The sequence below is a fragment of the Danio rerio genome, chromosome 17, assembly GCF_049306965.1.
Source record: "Danio rerio strain Tuebingen ecotype United States chromosome 17, GRCz12tu, whole genome shotgun sequence".
NCBI lineage: Eukaryota > Metazoa > Chordata > Actinopteri > Cypriniformes > Danionidae > Danio > Danio rerio.
Window position 1 is genome coordinate 5755001 of NC_133192.1, and position 20697 is coordinate 5775697.

Sequence of the window (20697 nt, forward strand, 5' to 3'; positions counted from 1 at the left end):
TTTCTCCAGAAGAAAAAATATTATCAGACATACTGTGAAAATTTCCTTGCTCTGTTAAACATAATTTGGGAAATATAAAAAAAAAGAAAAAAGAAAAAAGAAAAATAAATCAAAGGGGGGCTACTAATTCTGACTTCAACTGTTTGTGTGTGTGTGTGTGTGTGTGTGTGTGTGTGTGTGTGTGTGTGTGTGTGTGTGTGTGTGTGTGTGTGTGTGTGTGTGTGTGTGTGTGTGTGTGTGTGTGTGTGTGTGTGTGTGTGTGTGTGTGTGTGTGTGTGTGTGTGTGTGTGTGTGTGTAGGTAAAAATACAAACATAAAAATAAAACAAAACCAAAAAAATGTGTAATAAAGGAGCTTTAAGGCGCTTTACATAAAAGCAGCTTAACATACATTTGCAGCTCAAAGACGCCTCTCATATGGAGAATGAAGTCACATGCATTGCTCAGCTGTGAGGTCTTCACAGACTTTAACAGAGTGTAAAAATTTTTATGGTCCTGAGGGTCTCGTCTGTCAAATCTGAGCTTTTATTTGTATTTTCTATTGGATTCAAGTCAGGTGATTGGTTTGTCCATTCTACAGCTTGAATTTCTTTCTCTGAAAGCATTTAAGAGTCTCCTTGGCTGTGTTTTGGATCATTGTCTTGCTAAAATGTCCGCCCTGATTTCATCTTCATCCTCCTCCTAATGTAGATGTTAGACTGAAACAGCTGATATTCAGTTACACTAGGAAGAGCAGAGGGTTGCTGAAGAACTAGTGAAGAGAGATTTCAGCTGCTGCCTGGGCTTTCACTGCCTTTCTACACCTCCCTTTCTTCATGTGTTCAATACTTTTTCTCTCTGTCATTTAATAATACACATTTTTACTACACATAACTTTATTTGTAAACTAATTAATATTGTTTTACTTTGCATAACTGGATTCCTTTGGTTGCTACCAAGCGGCAACCTCCCGCTCTCCCTCAGGAAACCAATACGGAAGTAACTAAAACTGCAATTCATCCGAAATTCCGCTAGTCGTGGCCTCTCCTGGCTCCAAAACAGAGCAAATTTCAATTGAGCCCACTGTTAGAATGGCCAACTTTACAGCAGAAAAAAAGGTGTTTACAGCCTGGTACAAAAAAAGATTTTGGTTAATACAGCTAATATCACCCTTCATGACAACTGTGAGGGGGGTGAATTTTTTTATAACTCCTCCGTTTCCTTTATTTAAGTTATATTAAGTTTGCATAATTAAGGGCGTGGCCACTTGAGTGACAGCTAGGTCTCGTTGGTCGCTGTCACATCACTTCAGCTGAATCCTGCTGAATCCTGATTAGCCACTGAACTCGGCATATTTATCGTATTTCTGTGATGTTTTATGTTGCTTTATACAGTCAACTGCCTTTTGGACTTGTTTCCTACAATTATTGGATGGCATGGTATGCTGAGTGCACTTAATTGAGCTCACAAACCATTCACGTGGCCTCCGTTTCCCATGTGAGTAAAGTTATATACTTATATACCATCTCTATACATGTATTTGTTTTATTTAAGATCATTTATCGTTTAAATTTATATTTAGAGCTGTAATGCACTTCAGAATCTGTCAGATTGATTAGCTGTAGGCTCTAGAACAGTCATCTGAAGCGTTGTCATACAGTGTTATGCTGGATTTCATCAATAGTCTTACATTAACTAACACAGACTATATCTGAAGTGTTTGGAAGTAATTCGCGTTTTCCTCCTGTTGAAAAACGTCATAAGAACAATGTTTAGTGGCTCAAAACACTTTATTGATATAGTATACAACCAAGCACAAGTGGTCGGAATACAAACGAGTCACAGGTGATAAAGTATTAAGCGTTCTCCCAAAGCAAAGTGTGTCTGAACCAGGTCCAAGCTAAATGCTAGCAGGTGTCTGTAGCTCCGCTCACTCTCCGCCTCTTTGCCCTTGTTTGGTATCCCGCCGTGGGTGTGATGACGCGCGAACAAAATGGCGACGGTTGGCCGCGCCAACTTGTGGCTTCTTTTGCGCTCTTTAGAAACCTATGGGTGACGTCACGGATACTACGTCCATATATTTTACAGTCTATGGTTGTTACCAACATCTGGGGAAAATTTCAAGTCAACGGCACTTTTGGAAATATGTTTTACAAGAAAGAGTTCATTACTTACTGTGCATGGACGGACTGCACTTTTATTGATATCATCAAATGCATGTTATTTGTCTCTTCGCAGCTCCTCTATGGCCTCCGCAAGTGTCTGCTACGGTCAGTCAGGCTGGCCTGTTGGCAAACACGTTCACCCTGCCGCAGCCTCCGGTGTACAGCCAGTGCGCCACCATCCAAACGCCCATCATCGGTGTGACCCCGGCACTGCAGACTCCTCACCCGCAGTTACCCGCTCACTTCCAGCTCCCGCAGCAGCCTTCACAGCCCATGTCCAGCATGGTGCTCAACGTCCAGAGCCAAACGCTTGCGGTCGGCGGGCTTCCACCGATGCCCAGCGTCTGCCAGGTGGCGCATCCCGTTGGTAACGGTCACCTGACCCATCCCATGGTGCAATCCGCCGCCCTGACCTGCTCCACGCTGCCCACAAATGGACCTTTAGCAAACGGCCTGCAGGAAACGTGCAGTAACGGCCTGCAGATGCTGAAAACGGTCGGGTTGGGGAAATACGAATTTACAGACCCCTGCCATCCCAAAGGTAAACTGCATTTTTTTTTTTGGTACAACATGATGTTCATAATATTTTCATAATATTTTCACAGGAAATTGAATTTTGGGATATTTTACAGTATTTTTAATACATGAAACAAGACGCATCCAACATGTGAGTGAATACTGTATTCCTGGACTTAATATTAGCACTGTTATGTTTAGTGACAGTATAAAAAAAACATGCAGCTGATATTTACCGTCTATACCAGTGGTCACTAATGGCCCAATTGCAGTACAGTATGATATGGTACGGTTCGGTACGGATCACCTTTATCAGGTTTGCATTTCCACTGCCAAAAGAGTATGAATGTTTGGTCCCACTTTATATTGTGGCCTTAACTAATATGTACTTACACAGGAATTAATAGTTTGTTACAATGTACTTATTGTGTAAATACATGTATTTTTTGTGTACTTATGCTTGATTAAATACATGTATTTACATCTGTAACTAACTTTTGTAATCACATTTGTGAATACACTGTTGACCATCCCTTACACCTTAACCCACCCTTAAACCTACCCAAACCACCAAACCTGTCCATAACCCAACCTCTATTCCAACTCAAAAGCACCACAAGTGTCCTCAAATACATTATAAACATAGTAAGTACATTGTATTTATTTTTTGATGTAAGTTCATAGTAGTTAAGGACACTTAATATAAAGTGGGACCGAATGTTTTGTGGTGTACGGCAGAAAGTTTCAGTCGACGTCATTCTCTCTCAAGGAAATGTCAAAGTAAAGCTGTACGGGTCGTTCACATGTCATATGAGAAGCACTTCTCACAAAACAGATGCTTTATAGCAGTTGTGGGCAAACTGTTTAGACCTGAGGGCCACATCAAGTTTTGCAAACCAAGTGAAGGGCCACATGTCAAATCCTTCAAAAAAATGACTTTTATTTATAGTGGCAGTATGCATGGAACATGTAATATCGGACAGAAACATGTCACATTAACACAAAACAGAATTTTTTAATAGTTATTATTGAGTCAAATTTACACCTCAAATGAATTTGCACTGCTATTTATTATTATATTTATTATTTACTTTTCAATCATCAAAAAACAATAAAATAACCCCTTATAAAATATATAATAATAATTTATTATTAAATAATTAGTAATATAAATATAATTATTATTTAATAAATAATAATAATAATAATAATATTATTATTATTAATAATAATAATAATAATAACAATAATAACAATAACAATAACAATAATACTATTATTATTATTAATAATGATAATAATAATAATAATAATAATAATAATAATAATAATAATAATAATAATTTAATCATTTTACAGTGGAGAATAGAAAAGATATTGTCTGATAGACAAACATCTCATATTAACACATTAAAAATAATTCTTAAAGTTTACTATTCAGTCAAATTTACAATAATCTAATGTGCACTGCTTTTAGAATATGCAGATCAATCATCATAAAACTGATGAAACCACAAATCTTTGATAGAAGAACTTTTTAAAGTGGATGCATGCATGGAAAATATATAATATGACAATAATTAACACATTTAACCAGCAATTATCATTGAGTCCAATTCGCAACAATCTCATTTGAGCTTTTATTAATATGCTCATATCAATCATTCTAAAACTATGGGATAAAATGGAAGAGTCTTAGTCTTTGTTATTCCAAGTCGGGTTATTATGAGTGTGTTAATGTGAACAATGAGCCTGAAAAGAAAATGTTATTAATATCAACAACAACACTCTCGCAGAATACCTTGCTGATTCAGTCGTTGCCTTAAAAAAAAGCGCACCGTTCTGACATGCAGCTTACATTTACCATTTACACCAGTGGTCACTAACAGGCAGACCGCAGTCTGGGTCTGGACCCAAAAGCTGTCCTATACGAACCCAGACCTGCAGCCTTTAGCCTGTGCCGGTCCTGTTTCTCCTGGGTTTTTATTCTCAGCCAATTGCACCTGCTATTTATTCACTCTTTGTTTACCCGCTTTCTGCTTAGAAAAGTTTTGTTCCTAATCTGACTGTTCCCGCTGAATTAAGACGAGCGAGAAGAGCCGAACGGTCTTTCTTTGTTTAATCTTTATGTTCTGTGCAGTTTCATTTTCCACAGTTATGATGATAATGGAGCTCTCTGGAATAAATGGTCGTAAAAATACATTGTTACCTTGGTAACTCAAGCATAATGTAAACTGGAAATCAATACACTAAAAGTCATTCATTATTTATTATTGGTTGGTTGAGACTGTTGAGTCGAGATGTAAAATAGAAAAGGGGAAATGTAAGTTTTTTCTTCTTTTTTATTTTTATTTTTTAAAGCATTTTACAGTCATATGTGTTCATAAATTGTGAAAAAGTACTTAATTTGATTCCACAAGTTGCCTTTATTGTTACATGCAGATGTAAAACATGCTGAAATGTAATACTATATATATATATATATATATTAGTGCTGTCAATCGATTAAAAAAAATTAACTAATTAATCGCACCTTTTTTAAAAATTAATCGCGATTAATCGCATTTAAAATACTGAAATGTTATTTTAAATGTAAAATTAATGTAAACGCAAGACAAAAACTATTTAAATTCAAAATATTAGTGTTTAATAGAATTTTTGTTGAACTTGTAACACAGATTTCTTCATGTAAACAACATACCCACAATAAACCATCAAGATCCTGGCTTGACAGCCATATTTATTACAGAAATTAAAACACAGGCATGTTAATGACATTTAAATTTCAAAACAATCAATGCCAATAAAGAAAACATTGATCTCCATGTTGGATTCTAAGTGGACTGCAAAAAAATGCCAAAATACAGGCATTGCAGATATGGAAAATGAAAAATTATTATAAAAAACTATAGAATACAAACAGTTGCACTCATTGTAAAGTTTTATTGCTGTGAGTTGAGAACATTAGTTATAGAGTAGAAACAATTTTGCTTAATCCTCCTTTACATTCATCCAGTTCCTAAGACTAGGAGTATCCAGCAAGTGCACAGAGACTCCCAAATGCCCGCAAATGAATGATAATTTCTTGCAAACCGGTCGTTACATTGCACACCCCTCTCACCCCTACTCAGATACGTCGCTCACTCCACCCCTGATACAGACACACACACAGACACACACACAGACACACACACAGACACGCACACAACGCGCTGCAGACGTTTTGGCCCCAATGGCCTTCCATACTGGAGCGACTCCCCTCAGATTCAACACGCATGATCACGTTCATCAAATTTGCTTAAACTAAGCGTCCTAAAGTATTACTGTATTTCACAAGGATTCTGACACAACAACGCGAAGCATACGCTTTCGTTGCGTTTAATGAGGAAACACGCTAAACTTGGAGGGCTCATCCTGAAAGGCAGAGTAATGCCCTGTCTTTGACAGCTCGCGTCTTCACCAGAGACTTTCTGAGTACATTCACATAAGACACCAATACTCCGATTTTAATATGATTAAGATTATACTCTTATTTTAAATTCTACCGTGTAGCCTTAAAAGGAACCTTACGTTAAAGGAACACCGAGTCATGAAATGCGGAGGATTTTCTTTCTGTTCACCATGCGGTATCAACTTACAACAGATGTCGAAAGTTAAAAATGAAACACCCGAAATTGCATGAAACTTCGGAGAGCCTGGTTATGCAACTAATTGTTTTATACTGAAACTTGCCTTCAAAAAGTGCTTCCTTGGTCTTATCCACATTTATTGCATGTTGAACACACGTCCACCACAACAGGAAGTAAAAAAAAAACCTGCAACTGCGTTAATTGCATTTTTTTTTTACGCGTTAATTATTTAAAATTAATTGCATGCGTTAACGCGTTAATTTTGACAGCGCTAATATATGTATATATATATATATATATATATATATATATATATATATATATATATATATATATATATATATATATATATATATATATATAGTTCTGTCTGGTTCTTGAATCTGATTGGTTGATAGCTGTGCAATATTCCCGTAATAAAAGCACTCGTACAGCCTCCTCACTCTCGTGTATTACTACACTAACACAGAGGGACAGCAGATCAATAAACTCACTACATTTTGACAAATATTGCAGCTGTTGGACAACATAATGTACTTTTGAGGCCTGTTTAGGCGATAATGTAGTTGTTTAGATTGCAACTATGAAGTTTATTTATAAGGATAGTGCCTATTTAAAATATTTATACTTTCGAAGATACAGCGCGACGACATCCATTAGCCTGTCATTGAGCAGAGCAAAGATAGTTGACGTTCCGCCACAAGATGGCGACAGAGACCGCATAATAAGCCCTTAGGGGAGGAAAAACTCAGCTTAAAACTACAAACTGCAGCTAATCAAATCATTATTAAACTGGTAAGTGATTTTTAAAGTCGATCTTTCTCTTTTGTATGTTGTTGTGCTGTATTTATACCATAGTAATTGTAGTGTATTAAGTGTAAGATGGGACATATCAGGAACGTATGCATTTTGTGTTGGCCTCTCTTCAACTCTGAATTACTTTGTGATTGGCCAACTGTTTGTTTCTAATATGTTTCCTGTTTTAGTTACTGCAGATAAGTTCAGTAAAAAATAGGAAAGAAAGAAGAAATGCCCGCATGTGTTTAGTGTTTTTCCTTATCGCAAACACAACAGTAAGCTGGTAGTGTTTGCGTTGTTTTGGCTTTTTCAGGGGTTATTTATTGTGATCTCCTGATAGCAACAGAGAAATACTGGGAAATCTCTGTAGACTGATGGCATTTCATGTCGTTCAACCTTATAATCTTAAAATGTGAACAAAATCAGCTGTTTTGTCATCACTTTAGACAGCTCTATAATTACATGTGTGAAGTAGCAACAGTATCTGTTGTTCTAACGTCAGCTGTAGATGTGAACAGATGGCAGAAGAGACTCTCAGTGTTTTATTTCCTTTTTTATACACACGATTATTCCGTCGAGCTGTTGTATAAAAGCAATATCACATGTGTAGCAGTGCGATATGGCTGTATATCATCACTGGTGGGACACTAAGGGGCTGATCACACTGACCGCACCTTTTCGTTCCTAAAATAGGAGGCGCACAACACTGCCTATTTTGTTGACAAGAAAAAAAGAAGAGCGGATCGCTTTTTATACCGCTGAGCCACGACTGAATCAGCTGGGTATTGTGTGAGAGGGTTGCTGTTGATATTAATATAACTTTAAAATGTAATAATATTGTGATAGTCGAGATGTGTTAGTCATACAGCACTGGATAACTCAAAACAGCAACCACAAGTCTCTCCTCCATCTTCAAAAGTCTCTGTAGTCGTCTTGACAACACAAGCACTGCAGGCACCTCAATGGAAACCCCGCCTCTGCTTTCATTTGATTGGAGAATGAAAAAATGCGACTGATGTAACATGCTTTTTCCGCTCAGTTGACTTTTTTAAACTGCGAGCACACGGCGCGCAACGGCAAAAACATGAAGCGCAGCAGGCGGTTAAAACGCGAGGCGCACAGGGTGCATAAGCAGCGCACAAAACACTCGTGGCCTTTAGTAAACCGTTCAAAAAAAGTAATCTCTCAATGCAAAAAGTGTGTTCAGTGTGTTCGACTCCTAAGGCACTCAGCCTGCAGCCTTGTGCCAACGCACGCCTCCCACCAGTGCTGATATACAGCCATACCGCATTGTTATTCGTGTGATATTGTTCATATCTCTAACATAAATTTTTGGTAACACTTTATAATAGCTACACACTGTAAATCATTTATTAAGCATTAGCAAATAGTGAATTCATCATCTGTTAAGCATTAACTCTACCTTAATAAACGTTAGTAAGCAGTTTATAACTGCAGCTACAAATGCTGTATTCTTGTCTTATAAGCACCTATATAATGTTTTCAATAATTGTATTTTCATAATTAATGTTTTTTTTTATTACTAAATGAAGTGTTGCATTATTTACAAACCATTTGTATTTAAGAGTAGTTGAGGGTTTTTAGGATCATTCAGAATGAGTTAGTAAATGATTAATAAACTATTGAAATCAACATTTATATCTTATTATTCAGGCATATACTAATAGCTCACTAATATGTTAATAAATGCTTTATTAACTCAACTTCATGCAGTTTTGTGAGCTAATCTAAAGTGAGGACTATTCATGCTTTATAAATCCTTTATAAATGACAAATAAAGGCTCAGAATCAAATGAACAATACTCTTTGCAATCTTTTCTAAAAAGTTAAATTACTGTAGAGTTTAAACATTGCTGAATAACAGGAGTGCCAAAATACAACAACAATATAATAATAATTTTACATTATAATAAGATGTCATGTTTAAACTCTACAGAGATTTTATTTTAGATTAGGTTGCAAAGATTTATTTTTCATTTGAAGTACAGTTTCATTTGTGTATCTTTAAATGAATAGGGATGAATAATGTCATTATTTTCTGTTTAGAATGTAACTGAGCCTTTATTTTTCATTCATAAGGGATTTATAAAGCATGAATAGTCCTCACTTTAGATTAGGTCACAAAACTAGATGAAGTTGAGTTAACAAAGCATTTATTAACATAGATAGTAACCATTACTATATGCCTGAATAATAAGACTTGTAAATGTTGATTTCAATAGTTTATTAATCATTTACTAACTCATTCTGAATGATCCTAAAAACCCTCAACTACTCTTCAATACAAATGGTTTATAAATAATGTGATACTTAATTTAGTATTGAAAAATAAATCATTAACAATGTATGAAAGTACAATTATTGAACACATTATACAGGTGCTTATAAGTCAAGAATAGAGCATTTGTAGCTGCAGTTATAAACTGCTTACTAACACTTATTAATGTAGAGTTAATGTTTAACAAATAATGAATTCCCTATTTGCTAATGCTTAATAAATGATTTATAGTGTGTAGTTATTATAAAGTGTTGCCAAATTTTCTCTTACTGGACCTCTTTTAATCATTGTTGAATACCCCTGATCTACACAGTTACACACTTTTTCATAAATGAAGCTGGTAGTAGTAGTTAAGAAGTTAAGGTTTCTATATGAGAGCTAAGTCACATTTTCCATGAGATAGTTGATGCGGCAACACAATTAATTATTGTTTATTTATTTACTAACATGAACAAACTTTAAACAATACATTTATTTTATTGTTAAGAAGTTAAGGTTTCTATATGAGAGCTAAGTCACATTTAAGGTTTCTATAAGGTTTCTATATGAGAGCTAAGTCACTTTTTCCATGAAATAGTTGATGCGGCAACACAATTAATTATTGTTTATTTATTTACTAACATGAACAAACTTCAAACAATACATTTATTACAGTATTTATTCATAAGTAAAGTCTCAAAGTTAGTTCACGTTAATTTACAATGCATTCCCTAATGTTAACTTTGTATTATAATAATGTATTAGTAATTGTTGAAGTATGATTAAAAAATGCTGTCCAACTGTTGTTCATTCTTAGTTCACATTATTAAATACATGAACTAATGAAACATTATTGTACTGTGTGACCAGTGTAAGCAGAAAAAGTTAGACTTGTATGTTTATCTTTACAAATAGAGCTGTGCAAGTAGAGTTTTGCTATGCACTACAGTTTGTTGGGAAGGTAAATGCTTCTCTAGTCTCCAGAAGAATCCCACACAATCTTCAACCTGCACAACTTGATGATCTTGAATATATTTATAACTTCCCCGCCTTTCACTTTCAATAAAACCACCCATTCATCTCCACCCCCAGGACTTTGCGAGTTTGGGTTGGATTGCCTTTGCTTTAGTTTTTCCTGCCCGACCACAGGAAGTTTGTAATGATTTTATGAATTTCACAGATTATCTTCTCTGTTATTCGGCAACATCCAGGAACTATTGTGAAGATCAAATAGATTTACGGGGCAGCGAATGCTTCTGCGAAATTGTTGGTGGGTCTAAAATGGCAAGAATAATTTCCATATAAATGGAAACCGTATGTAAATATAGTATAAACGAATTTCGGTTCATATATCAACACGGTGGAGATGGGCAAGTTTAATGTACCGTAGCTAATTTCCCTGGAATGATTTATTAGGGGAAATAAACTTTTGGCGTTTGATGTAACTCGAGTTAGTCTCAACTTTTCCAATTCTGTTGTTGGTCTCTTGTGCTTTATACTATTACATATAAAAAAGAAACTATTAGATTATTCAAAAGAAACCGGTGTATGTTTCTGATTCGATATTGTGCCCTGAAGCTCTCGATTTGGCCTGATTTTCGAGCCAGCCATAGGCAGAAATGTCTTCTCTTTCTTCCTCTTTTTTTTCTGTCTCTATTGAATGTCACGTTGAATTGCGTGAGGTATTCATCTTCTGAACCGGAGAGAACATGAGTTGAGTTTGCTGCCCATTTATCTGCTTGTAATTGCTGCTATGGATGATGCTGAAGTCAAGTTCATTGAATGTTACGGGTTCCTACTGAAATTTACAGATTCATTAGAAGCAGGCATGTCAACTGAAATGACATCACAGATCACAGCGCTTTCATGTTTATTGGTTTTGTGAAAAATGAGCATCAGAGCTGACATTGGAGTTGCTTTAAATATTTTAGCAAGGCTAAAAAAAACTGATTTGGACATAGAGTCGGACTGCTTTGTGGGGTATTTGAAGGTGGAGGTCATCATTTTGCGATGAAGCATCAGCAAAACTGTCTTTCATATGTAGAAATGATCCTAATTAATCATTGAAGGGATCATTCTCCCCAAAATGAAAGGGCACACTTTATTTTGATGGTCCGTTTGCTGAATTTAAGTTACCTTAGCAGCTAATTCTCATTAGATTATAAGTAGACTGTTAGGTCGGAGTTATGATGCGTTCACACCAGACGCGGAACGCGCAGATAAATCGCGCTATTCGCGTGTAAATAGCCGCGTAAACATTTGAGTTTACTCGCTTCATTCGCGCATCAAACCCTGCTTCATTCGCACATCAAATCCGTTTCATCAGCTCGTCAAATTCACTTCAAAACAGACGCGGACTCGCTTGATGGGCAGCTCTTCTGTCTGCCCGGTGACTCTAGCTTCATAGCTAAATGGCTAACATGAATTTTATTGAGAAAATAACAGCGTCGATATGTTTAGGGCCGTGTCTGAGTCCACTAGATTCTTTCAGAGGTGCATCCAGTTCTGTGAGCTCATCAACACCTCCAGATACTTAACCTGAATGATGGAGGCTTTCAGCAGTGCTTCTAACTGAGCCGAGCCGAGTTTGATGAACGTTTTGTCGGTGTCGGCTGGAGGATTTCCCCAGGGACATCAACAACAGGTGTACGTCACAATCACGCCCCCACAAGAGCAAGCTTCTGATTGGTAAACGCTGCGCGAATGTCCGCTGAAGTTCAGAATTTCAAAATCGAGCAATTCGCGTGAAATGTGCGTTAAACATGCAGAACGCTAAATTCGCGCCACATCATTTGCGCATATCGCGCCATTCGAGCAATTCACGTCATTTGCGTGCATCATGCTGGAGGATGTTTAATCAAGCGTTTGCATTGACTTAAAGGGCCATGAAACCCCCTCGTTTCAGCAGGGTGTTTTCACACCTCTACTTTGGAAAAAGTCAGAAAAGTGGGCGTGTCCAGCACTGTTTAGGGGGGAATGTCGGAGGAACTAAAGTGGGAGGGTGTGGGAGTGTCTATTTGGGCACGCGCGAGTTTCAGAGTCAAAATACACAGACAGGAGAAAGTGATGGTGTTTACATGGACATCTGTAATCGAAATATTTGCCAAATTATTAAATGTTGGATTTTAACTGCAGTTTGGCTCTTTCATTAAGGGAATTCATTCATGTCCCTCGCGACAAACGAGATATTTGATTCGAGGAACTGCTGTAAGCGTGTATTTTTCATGCAATGTTTTATACCGCACGGCGAATGAGAGTAAAAAAAACTCAGCATTTCCCGGAAACTTAGATGCACGTGGCAGGTAGCGTCAGAAAGCCGCGTGTGTTATTCCGGTCACTAAATGCGGTAAAAACCCTACACGAGGTTAAAGTTTGGTTGTGATGTTAACGTGTTTACAGCCGGTGACTCGGTGCAATGGTTAACTTAGTTCGATACGAGCAAACTGAATAAACAAAGAGCGCTGGTCGCTCAATTACCAAATCTGTAGAGACAGGACAATCACCAGTAACTAGAGCCGCGTCTTTATTAAGAAAAGACTACAAGCGAATCCAGATCTCAGCGTTTGCAGATGAGAACAGCTCTCAGGTAAACAATAAACCTCCTTAGACACGTAAGTTATTGTTGTCGCGCGTCGCGTACACTGTTAATCCACACGTGACGACTGCTGAGCTCTCACAGAGAGAAAATGAAAACAAAACTTAACGGCAGCAAACTATAAAAGCAACACTTCACGCTTGTTTTGCCAACACAACGTGGCGTCTCTGTCGTCTAAACACTGTGACAGTAATGAATATTAATGAAGTTGCACAATAGAGCGCGCTGATTGGTTTGAACCAAGCCTTACTCATGCATTAATGCATCACACTGTAAGACGTAATAAGACACACTCTGGTACAGACGCCCAGTCTGCACGCTGGAATACACGCTATTATATCATGGCCGTGACGCAGCTTCAAAAATTTGTTTCAAACCGGAAGTACGAATTTGCTTGAAATAACGCAAAAACAACCAATTTACACTTTTTAGTGAAATATAGGTGTCCTAATAGTGTTTATAGCAGTGTGGGACACATAAACGACTGTCAACAGCTCAAAAAATGTGTTTTGGTGTTTCGTGACCCTTTAACATGTAAATCACTCGGCCTTGATAGGGGTTGGGGTTCGGTAAGTGATTGGGGTGGAGTTGGTTTGTGAACGGTAAAGGCTGATTTATACTAATTAGCATTGCGGTCTGTAAGTGAAGAGAGGGGGCAGGATTTATAGAGTAAATAGTAAGTGAAGAGCTTTGGGGGGGTGGGGATTAGGGACTTTAGGTAAGTGTAAAGCTGGGAGGGGTGGTTGGGTGTATGCTATTGGTAAGTGATGAGGGGGCGTGGGACAGTAAAGTCTGATTTATACTAGTTACCTGTGTGATCGGGATGTGGGTGGGTGGGGGGGGGGGGGGGGGGGGATGGTTGGGAGTTTGGCTATCGACAAGTAAAGAGGCGGGTGGTGGGTTTGTGAATGATAAAGTAAAGTCTGATTTATACTAGTTACCTGTGTGATCGGGATGTGGGGGGTGGTGGTTGGGAGTTTGGCTATCGACAAGTAAAGAGGCGGGTGGTGGGTTTGTGAATGATAAAGTAAAGGCTAATTTATACTTCTGCTTCAAGTGCACGGTGCAGCCTTCGCGCAGTTGCATAGCCCTCTCAGACGCTGACGTGCACCGTTCAAAATAATGTTCCTACATGTTGCGATGATAGATTTGCATCTCCACTCCAAAAGCAAGTGACGTGATATTTTAAAGTTGAAAAAATGATTGATTCTTGCATGAGATGTTATTCATTACATCAACTTAACCATTAAAATGGTGTATGTGTTTAGGAACACTTGATGCCTTCAGATAAACTAGTGAAAGTGGAACATATGAGAAATGTGATGCTCTGATGCAGACCCTTTTGGGCAGTTCAGTGAAAGACATAGACATAGATTTATCCTGAGCTTTGGCTGTTTTTCAGGAAAATATTGAGACTTTGCAGAATGCATTTGATAAAGTAAGTAATCTGATACAAGGCAGGAGGAAATAAATGCAAACTAATGGCTATTCAAAAAAAGGACAGTCTAGACATATTAGCAATCCAAGGAGACGCTAAATTGGAATAGGAATAGATTACTGCGTATATTCTCTGAATGGAAAAGTACTTGGACTGAACAAATCTGTATAACCACGGCTCGTTGGAAACACTTCACGTTTTGCGAAATGTAAAATAAGTTGCCCCAAAAATGTTTTGTTGCATGTTTCAGATGACAAATCCACTAGAGGACGCTGCAAATCTGAAATATGATACATTTTGTTGTATGTTTTAGATGCTCATCCTTCTTGTACACAAGATTGTGGAGATGTTATACAGATTAGCTAGCAAGCCACTTACCTAAACTCTTCTCTATACCCAACCAATCGAGTTTCCAAAAGCAAACATAAGAAAAAAGTACAATGCGACCACATAATTCTTAATTTCACAGTGCTTTCATCTCTTTTGTGAAAGCTTGCTTCACTGGACTCAAACCTAAGCGCTCTGTAGCACAAGCACAACACCGTACAATGTAAGCTAACGAGCAAACTGACCACACCAGAAAAGCTATATGAAGACAAATTGGTGACGGAAGCATATTCCATTACAAATCATAGACACCGTTAAGTTGCTTTGTGTTAATTATTTGGTGTTTTGCAAAGAACTTCACAAAATAATCCTTTATATATATATATATATTAGAGCTGCACAATTAATTGAAAAAAGATTGCAATCCTGATTCGACCCCCTAGACCAGGGGTCTCAAACTCAATTTACCTGGGGGCCGAGGGAGGCAAAGTCTGGGTGAGGCTGGGCCGCATAAGGGATTTCACAAAAAAAAAGTCCTCAAATGTCATTATTAACAGTTTTAATTATTTCTTCTGAACATGAAGTGTCCTGAACATTAACAGAACATTGAGTAAAGATTATGAACAGTTCTTCTGAACATGGCATCTTTTGCCTACTCCTTGCTGTCAGAGACTTGACAGCGCTTGGTGCAGATCTGCAGAGTGGATGCGCGCGTACTGATCAGCTGTGTTGTCGCGCGCCTACTGAAGGGCGGGACCGAAGGTGTGCCGCGTCTCGGGGGCACTTTTGATAATTTTGGAAGGGCACTTTCTATCCAAGACTAAAAAGGGCATGTGCACTGCCTCACCTAAAAAAAGGCGTATATATGTATAAATAAAACACCCCTACCCCACTCCAGTCACATCAGTCTGTATCTACCTATAATATATATAAGATGCAGGCTGTAGCTAGGTAGGTGGCAGGCTGCAGATAGGTAGCTAAGTGGCAGGCAGGGGCGGGAACAGCTTACCTTGGTTCTGGCCGGCGCGAGTTCCCTCCTAACACTTCCCGCCCGTCACAGCGTCTAACAAAGGGGCGGGGTGCGTGGTGACGTCACCGGCATCCCTGCCCCTTTGTTTACACGGCGGGCGGGGAATGCCATTGACCGCTGTGTACGGATAGAATCAGCGGAGCGGGGAGCGCTCTCTCTCCCCGCTCCACTGATTCTGTCAGTGTACAGGGGTCGGCGCGGGCCACAAAATATTGCACTGAGGGCCGCAAATGGCCCGCGGGCCGCGAGTTTGAGACCCCTGCCCTAGACGATCTTAATCCAGCATTTCTACGATTCTGCCAATCATATTTTCATGTTTAGGAGAGAAGCAAAGGTGGCCGCACGAGTTTTTTCATTGTTTTACAAACGATGCTCAGCGACATGGTCACCTCCAAATGATGTCAAAAGAGTCACATACTGTATTTCTAAGGTATAATTCACCTAATAATGTCATTTTTTCCTTCATATAATGCTTTATTTGTGGCCGGGAAATCACACGTGACGTGAGCTGCTGACTGTGCGGGCGCACGACCTACTTAATGTTAGACGTGAGCAAAGCATGAACAGCACTTAGCAGTGAAAATGAAATCGAAAGCGTGCACATCATTTAAATGATCACATCGCATTTTAGAGTTATGATTGTAACAAGTTTTTTTTCTTTCATAACGAACGCACAGTTGTGCATGAAAATATTTGTTTTTTTTCTACAACAGAAGTTAATGGTTACAGGTTTTTAACCTTATTTTTTAAATAACTTGTTTAGTGTTTAACAGAATAAAATACACACTACCTGACAAAAGTATTGCCGCATATCCAAGTTTAAGGAACAACAAATAGTAACTTGACTTCTACAATAGTTGATCACTTGTTATAAGAAGTGGCTTATATGAAAGGCAAAGGCCTCTAGATTATGCTTATTTTACCAAAATAAAATGTGATCATGCCTTGATGTTTAATTATTAAATCAGGACAGTAAGGTCAAACAAAAATCTAGTCACTTAAAAAATAATGTCCAGTATAGAATATAAAGTCTTGCTGCTGTAACACAAGTGTACAGGGCAATGGGGTTGAGGATCCACGAGCAGTTTATCTGCTAGATTAGTCAGGCAGGCAATGATCAAAACAGGGGCAAATGGATACAGTTGAAGTCAGAATTTTTAGCCCCCCCGAATTATCAGCCACCCTGTTTATTTTTTCCCCCAATTTCTGTTCAACGAAAAAAAGATTTCTTCACCACATTTCTGAACTTAATAGTTTTAATAACTCATTTCTAATAACTGATTTTTTTTATCTTTGCCATGATGACAGTAAATAATATTTGACTAGATATTTTTCAAGACACTTCTATACAGCTTAAAGTGACATTTAAAGGCTTAACTAGGTTAATTAGGTTAACAAGGCAGGTTAGGGTCATTAGGTAAGTTATTGTATAAAGATGGTTTGTTCTGTAAACTATCGTGAACATACATATAAAAACAAATATAGCTTAAAGGGGCTATCAATTTTCACCTTAAATTAAACTGCTTTTATCCTAGCTGAAATAAAATAAACAAGACATTTTATCAAACATAATGTGAAAGTGTTCCTGCTCTGTTTAACTTCCTTAGGGGGGTGGGGGGGTAATAATTCTGACTTCAACTATACAGATAAAACCAGAATTATGGTCAAACTGGTGATTGATAGATAAAGCAAAACAAAACCATAAAGCAAGGCAAAGGGTGAAAACATGGCTAGGCAAGGCAGGACAAGGCAAGAAAAGAAAATGCAATAACAAGCCTCAGCAACTATTGTGAGTAAGTGAGGTGTATTTATAGTCCTGGAAATCAGTTATGAATAGCTTCAGCTACGTGTGTGTGGGTGTTTAAATGATTGTCAGCTGTAGCAGGTCTAGATTGGCGCAAGGCATCATGGTAGTTGTAGTTGCTGTTCAGTGGCCGAATTGTAGTTCTCCAGCAATCTGCTCTTCTCGATCGCTGATGATCATAAAAAAATTAATTTTGTGTCTGACTCTATTATGATCTTGGAGGACTGCATTCGTACCTCTCTGCAATGACTCAAATCAATTATTAATAAAGTCATCTGGAATGGCAAAGAAAGCGTTCTTGCAGGACTCCCAGAATTCATCTTCAATGCCTCCTCCTTCATCTTACCCCAGACATGCTCAATAATGTTCATGTTTGGTGACTGCGCTGGCCAATCCTGGAGCAGCATGACCGTCTTACGCCTGTAAGCGCGTCAGAGCGAGGCGTGAGTGTCGCTGAAGCAGCAGTGCCGCGATAGTTTTCGGTGCTGGGTCTATTTTTGACGCGCTGCTCACGCTCAATTAAAGTGACAGTGCATTGATAATGACCAAAACACATTGAATGACAGTAAAAAGTAACAATTTTACCCAATAAATGTGTCAATAATATCAACTGATTTATATATATATATATATATATATATATATATATATATATATATATATATATATATATAGTCAATCAAATGAACTTAAACGATTAAAAACTGCAACAAACCTTTATTTCGGCCCGAACTACAAAACCAATAGTAAAACAATTTTAGTATCAGTTTTGTTGGAGAGGGGAAGTGATTTACGGGAGTTGTAGTCCATAGCGAAGTGTATTGTGGGTAGTGTAGTTCGACACGCATGCTGGATGATGTGAACTCGCTGTGTACTGTGCTGCTCAAGCAGAGGAAGAAAGCTTTATTCGGCTTTGCTTTATGTTCGCTCAAGTTATTCCACCTGGGAGCTGTTTGCACTGTGAACCCGACAACACGAAAATAAGTAAAAGAAGGGCAGGCATTGATCACTTTTGTCCGTCTCATTCTTTGCACGAGCATGAATTAACGTGCTGTTACTCTGCCGATGGACATTACTGAAGTGGATCATGTATAAATATTATTATAACTATACTGTATAGATATTATTATAACTATAGGCTTACAACATCCTGGCAATCAAAAACCAAATGACATGATATCACAGGCGATTGTCTTCTGACTTTAGACACGTACTCCTCATAGAGCTTGAGAAGCATACACTAATGTTTGATCTATAAAATTTGTAAAATAAAGATTTGCAGGTTAAAGAAACAGCATAGGAGAAGGTTGCCGTTGATCTTGGTGCAGATAAAAAGTTTGAAAAGTGTATTTGTATATAGAGAGACATAGGTAACTAGATAGAATAGACAGCGATATGTTGATCTCTTCAGCAGCTGCCAGAGAGCTGCGCGCTGCAGACGCAGCTGGTGTGAAAGGCAAATGCCTGCGTGCTGCTTCTGCTCGACATACGCGCTGCTTACGCACTGCTTTCGCTTGCGGTGTGAAACAGCCGTTAGCTTTCAGGTACTTTGTGGAGGCCGAAGTATGAGAAGGAGCGCTATCTTGCTGGAGAATTTGCCCTCTCCTGTGGTTTGTAATGTAATGGGCAGCACAAATGTCTTGATACCTCAGGCTGTTGATGTTGCCATCCACTCTGCAGATCTCTCGCTCACCCACATACTGAATGCATGTTTTTTCTTTCACCAAGATTTCTGCAACCCAGGTTCATTCTGAAAACGTACTCCAGCGGACGTTTCTGTAGACCGCGAAATACGTCCCGGGAGGTACGTATTTGTGCAGTTTTTGTTTTTGCGAATCTGCGAGAGGCCGTTGTGTGCACTTTTTCATATCTTGAACGTCTATCGCTAGTGCCGTTCACGCCGCGCTGTTGTCGTGTCAACCCACCAGAGGCCGCTGTCTGACTGACCGAATGATTGACTGCTCAACCGGCCAATCGGCTGACCCACCCTCCTCCTTCCCTGAACCCAACCAGTTTTACCGATTGACCCGCCCGCCCGCTCACTTCCCTAAACCCGAGCAACAATTTTGAAAAGCTGTTTAGAAAAAGAAAAGTCTGTCTGTTTTTTTTTTTTTTAACCGCGTTTTCAGATTTTACCACGCTCTCACCCTGTTATGAACTCGTTCGCTTTATTTTTTGGATTCTGTTTTTGTCTTACCTGATTTCTAGAACCGTTCTTCCCCGGACTCGAACCTGGACGCCTTTGTCAACTCCTCCTCTTTGCATCTGAAGTCCGCCAACGCACACGATAAGCTGACCAAACAAACTGATTGCAGCGGGAAAGCCCTCCACACGGAGGTAAGTGGTCAGCCATCAAGCGCGAAAGGGAACAGCGTCACACCGCCCGTAGCGTTCGCTTAAAGAAATAAAATGCAGCCATACGTACCTCCCGCGACGTATTTCACGGTCCTCAGAAACATCCACGGGATTACGTTTTCAGAATGAGCTTGGGTTGCATTTCTTTGAGATTCTTGGCTCCATGCTGGTTCCAGTAGGTCTTCTGCAGTATTTGTAATGATTGGGATGCAGCTCAACAGATGATTCATCAGAAAAATCCACCTTCTGCCACTTTTCCAAGTTATTAATTGTTGCTCTTACAACTGAGATCGACGACAAGACTTCTGTCAGGTAGTGTACTCATCATAAAGATCTGGAACTGTTTGAGGAGTAGTAAATAGTAAGTAATTGTTCATTTTTAGGTGAACTATACCTTTAACATATCTACAAGAAAGTAGAACATTTAAAATAGATTGAGCTGTCAAGAGAATGTCTGAAGCGTCATTGATATGCTTGGTCTTAAAAATCAAATCGTACAACTGCCTCATGAATCTGAAGTCCTCAATGTCTCTGTTAGTGTCAGGTCCAGTCTTCATTTCTAACCTCCGCCTCTGTTTATCGCGTCTGTGTGGAAGCGTATCTCTGACAGGTCGGCTTTAGGATGAATTATCACAGCTTTATCTCTCTAAACAGTAGAAGCTGCTTCAGGCGGCTCGGTCTGCCCCTTCTCTCCTCTGAGAACAAGAGAGATGTCCATCAGAAACGCTGATTATACTGCCGAGACTCAAATTAGATGCATTGATTTTTTTGCAGTGTTTGCTAT

At 38.6% G+C, this 20697-nt stretch overlaps 1 protein-coding gene across 5 annotated transcripts in view; it reads left to right on the forward strand.

Annotated features, from left to right (window-relative positions):
• The window catches only part of LOC100334314 (kelch-like protein 29), a 380138-nt gene that overhangs the window by 155595 nt on the left and 203846 nt on the right, over positions 1-20697 (forward strand). For all 5 annotated transcript variants that reach the window (XR_012393198.1, XM_073928104.1, XM_073928106.1 and 2 more), the window contains one exon: positions 2217-2684. Coding sequence is in view for 2 of the 5 variants with exons in the window: in XM_073928104.1 (XP_073784205.1) it covers positions 2217-2684 (468 nt within the window). In the remaining 3 variants the exon portion in view is untranslated. The remainder of the gene's footprint in view (positions 1-2216; positions 2685-20697) is intronic.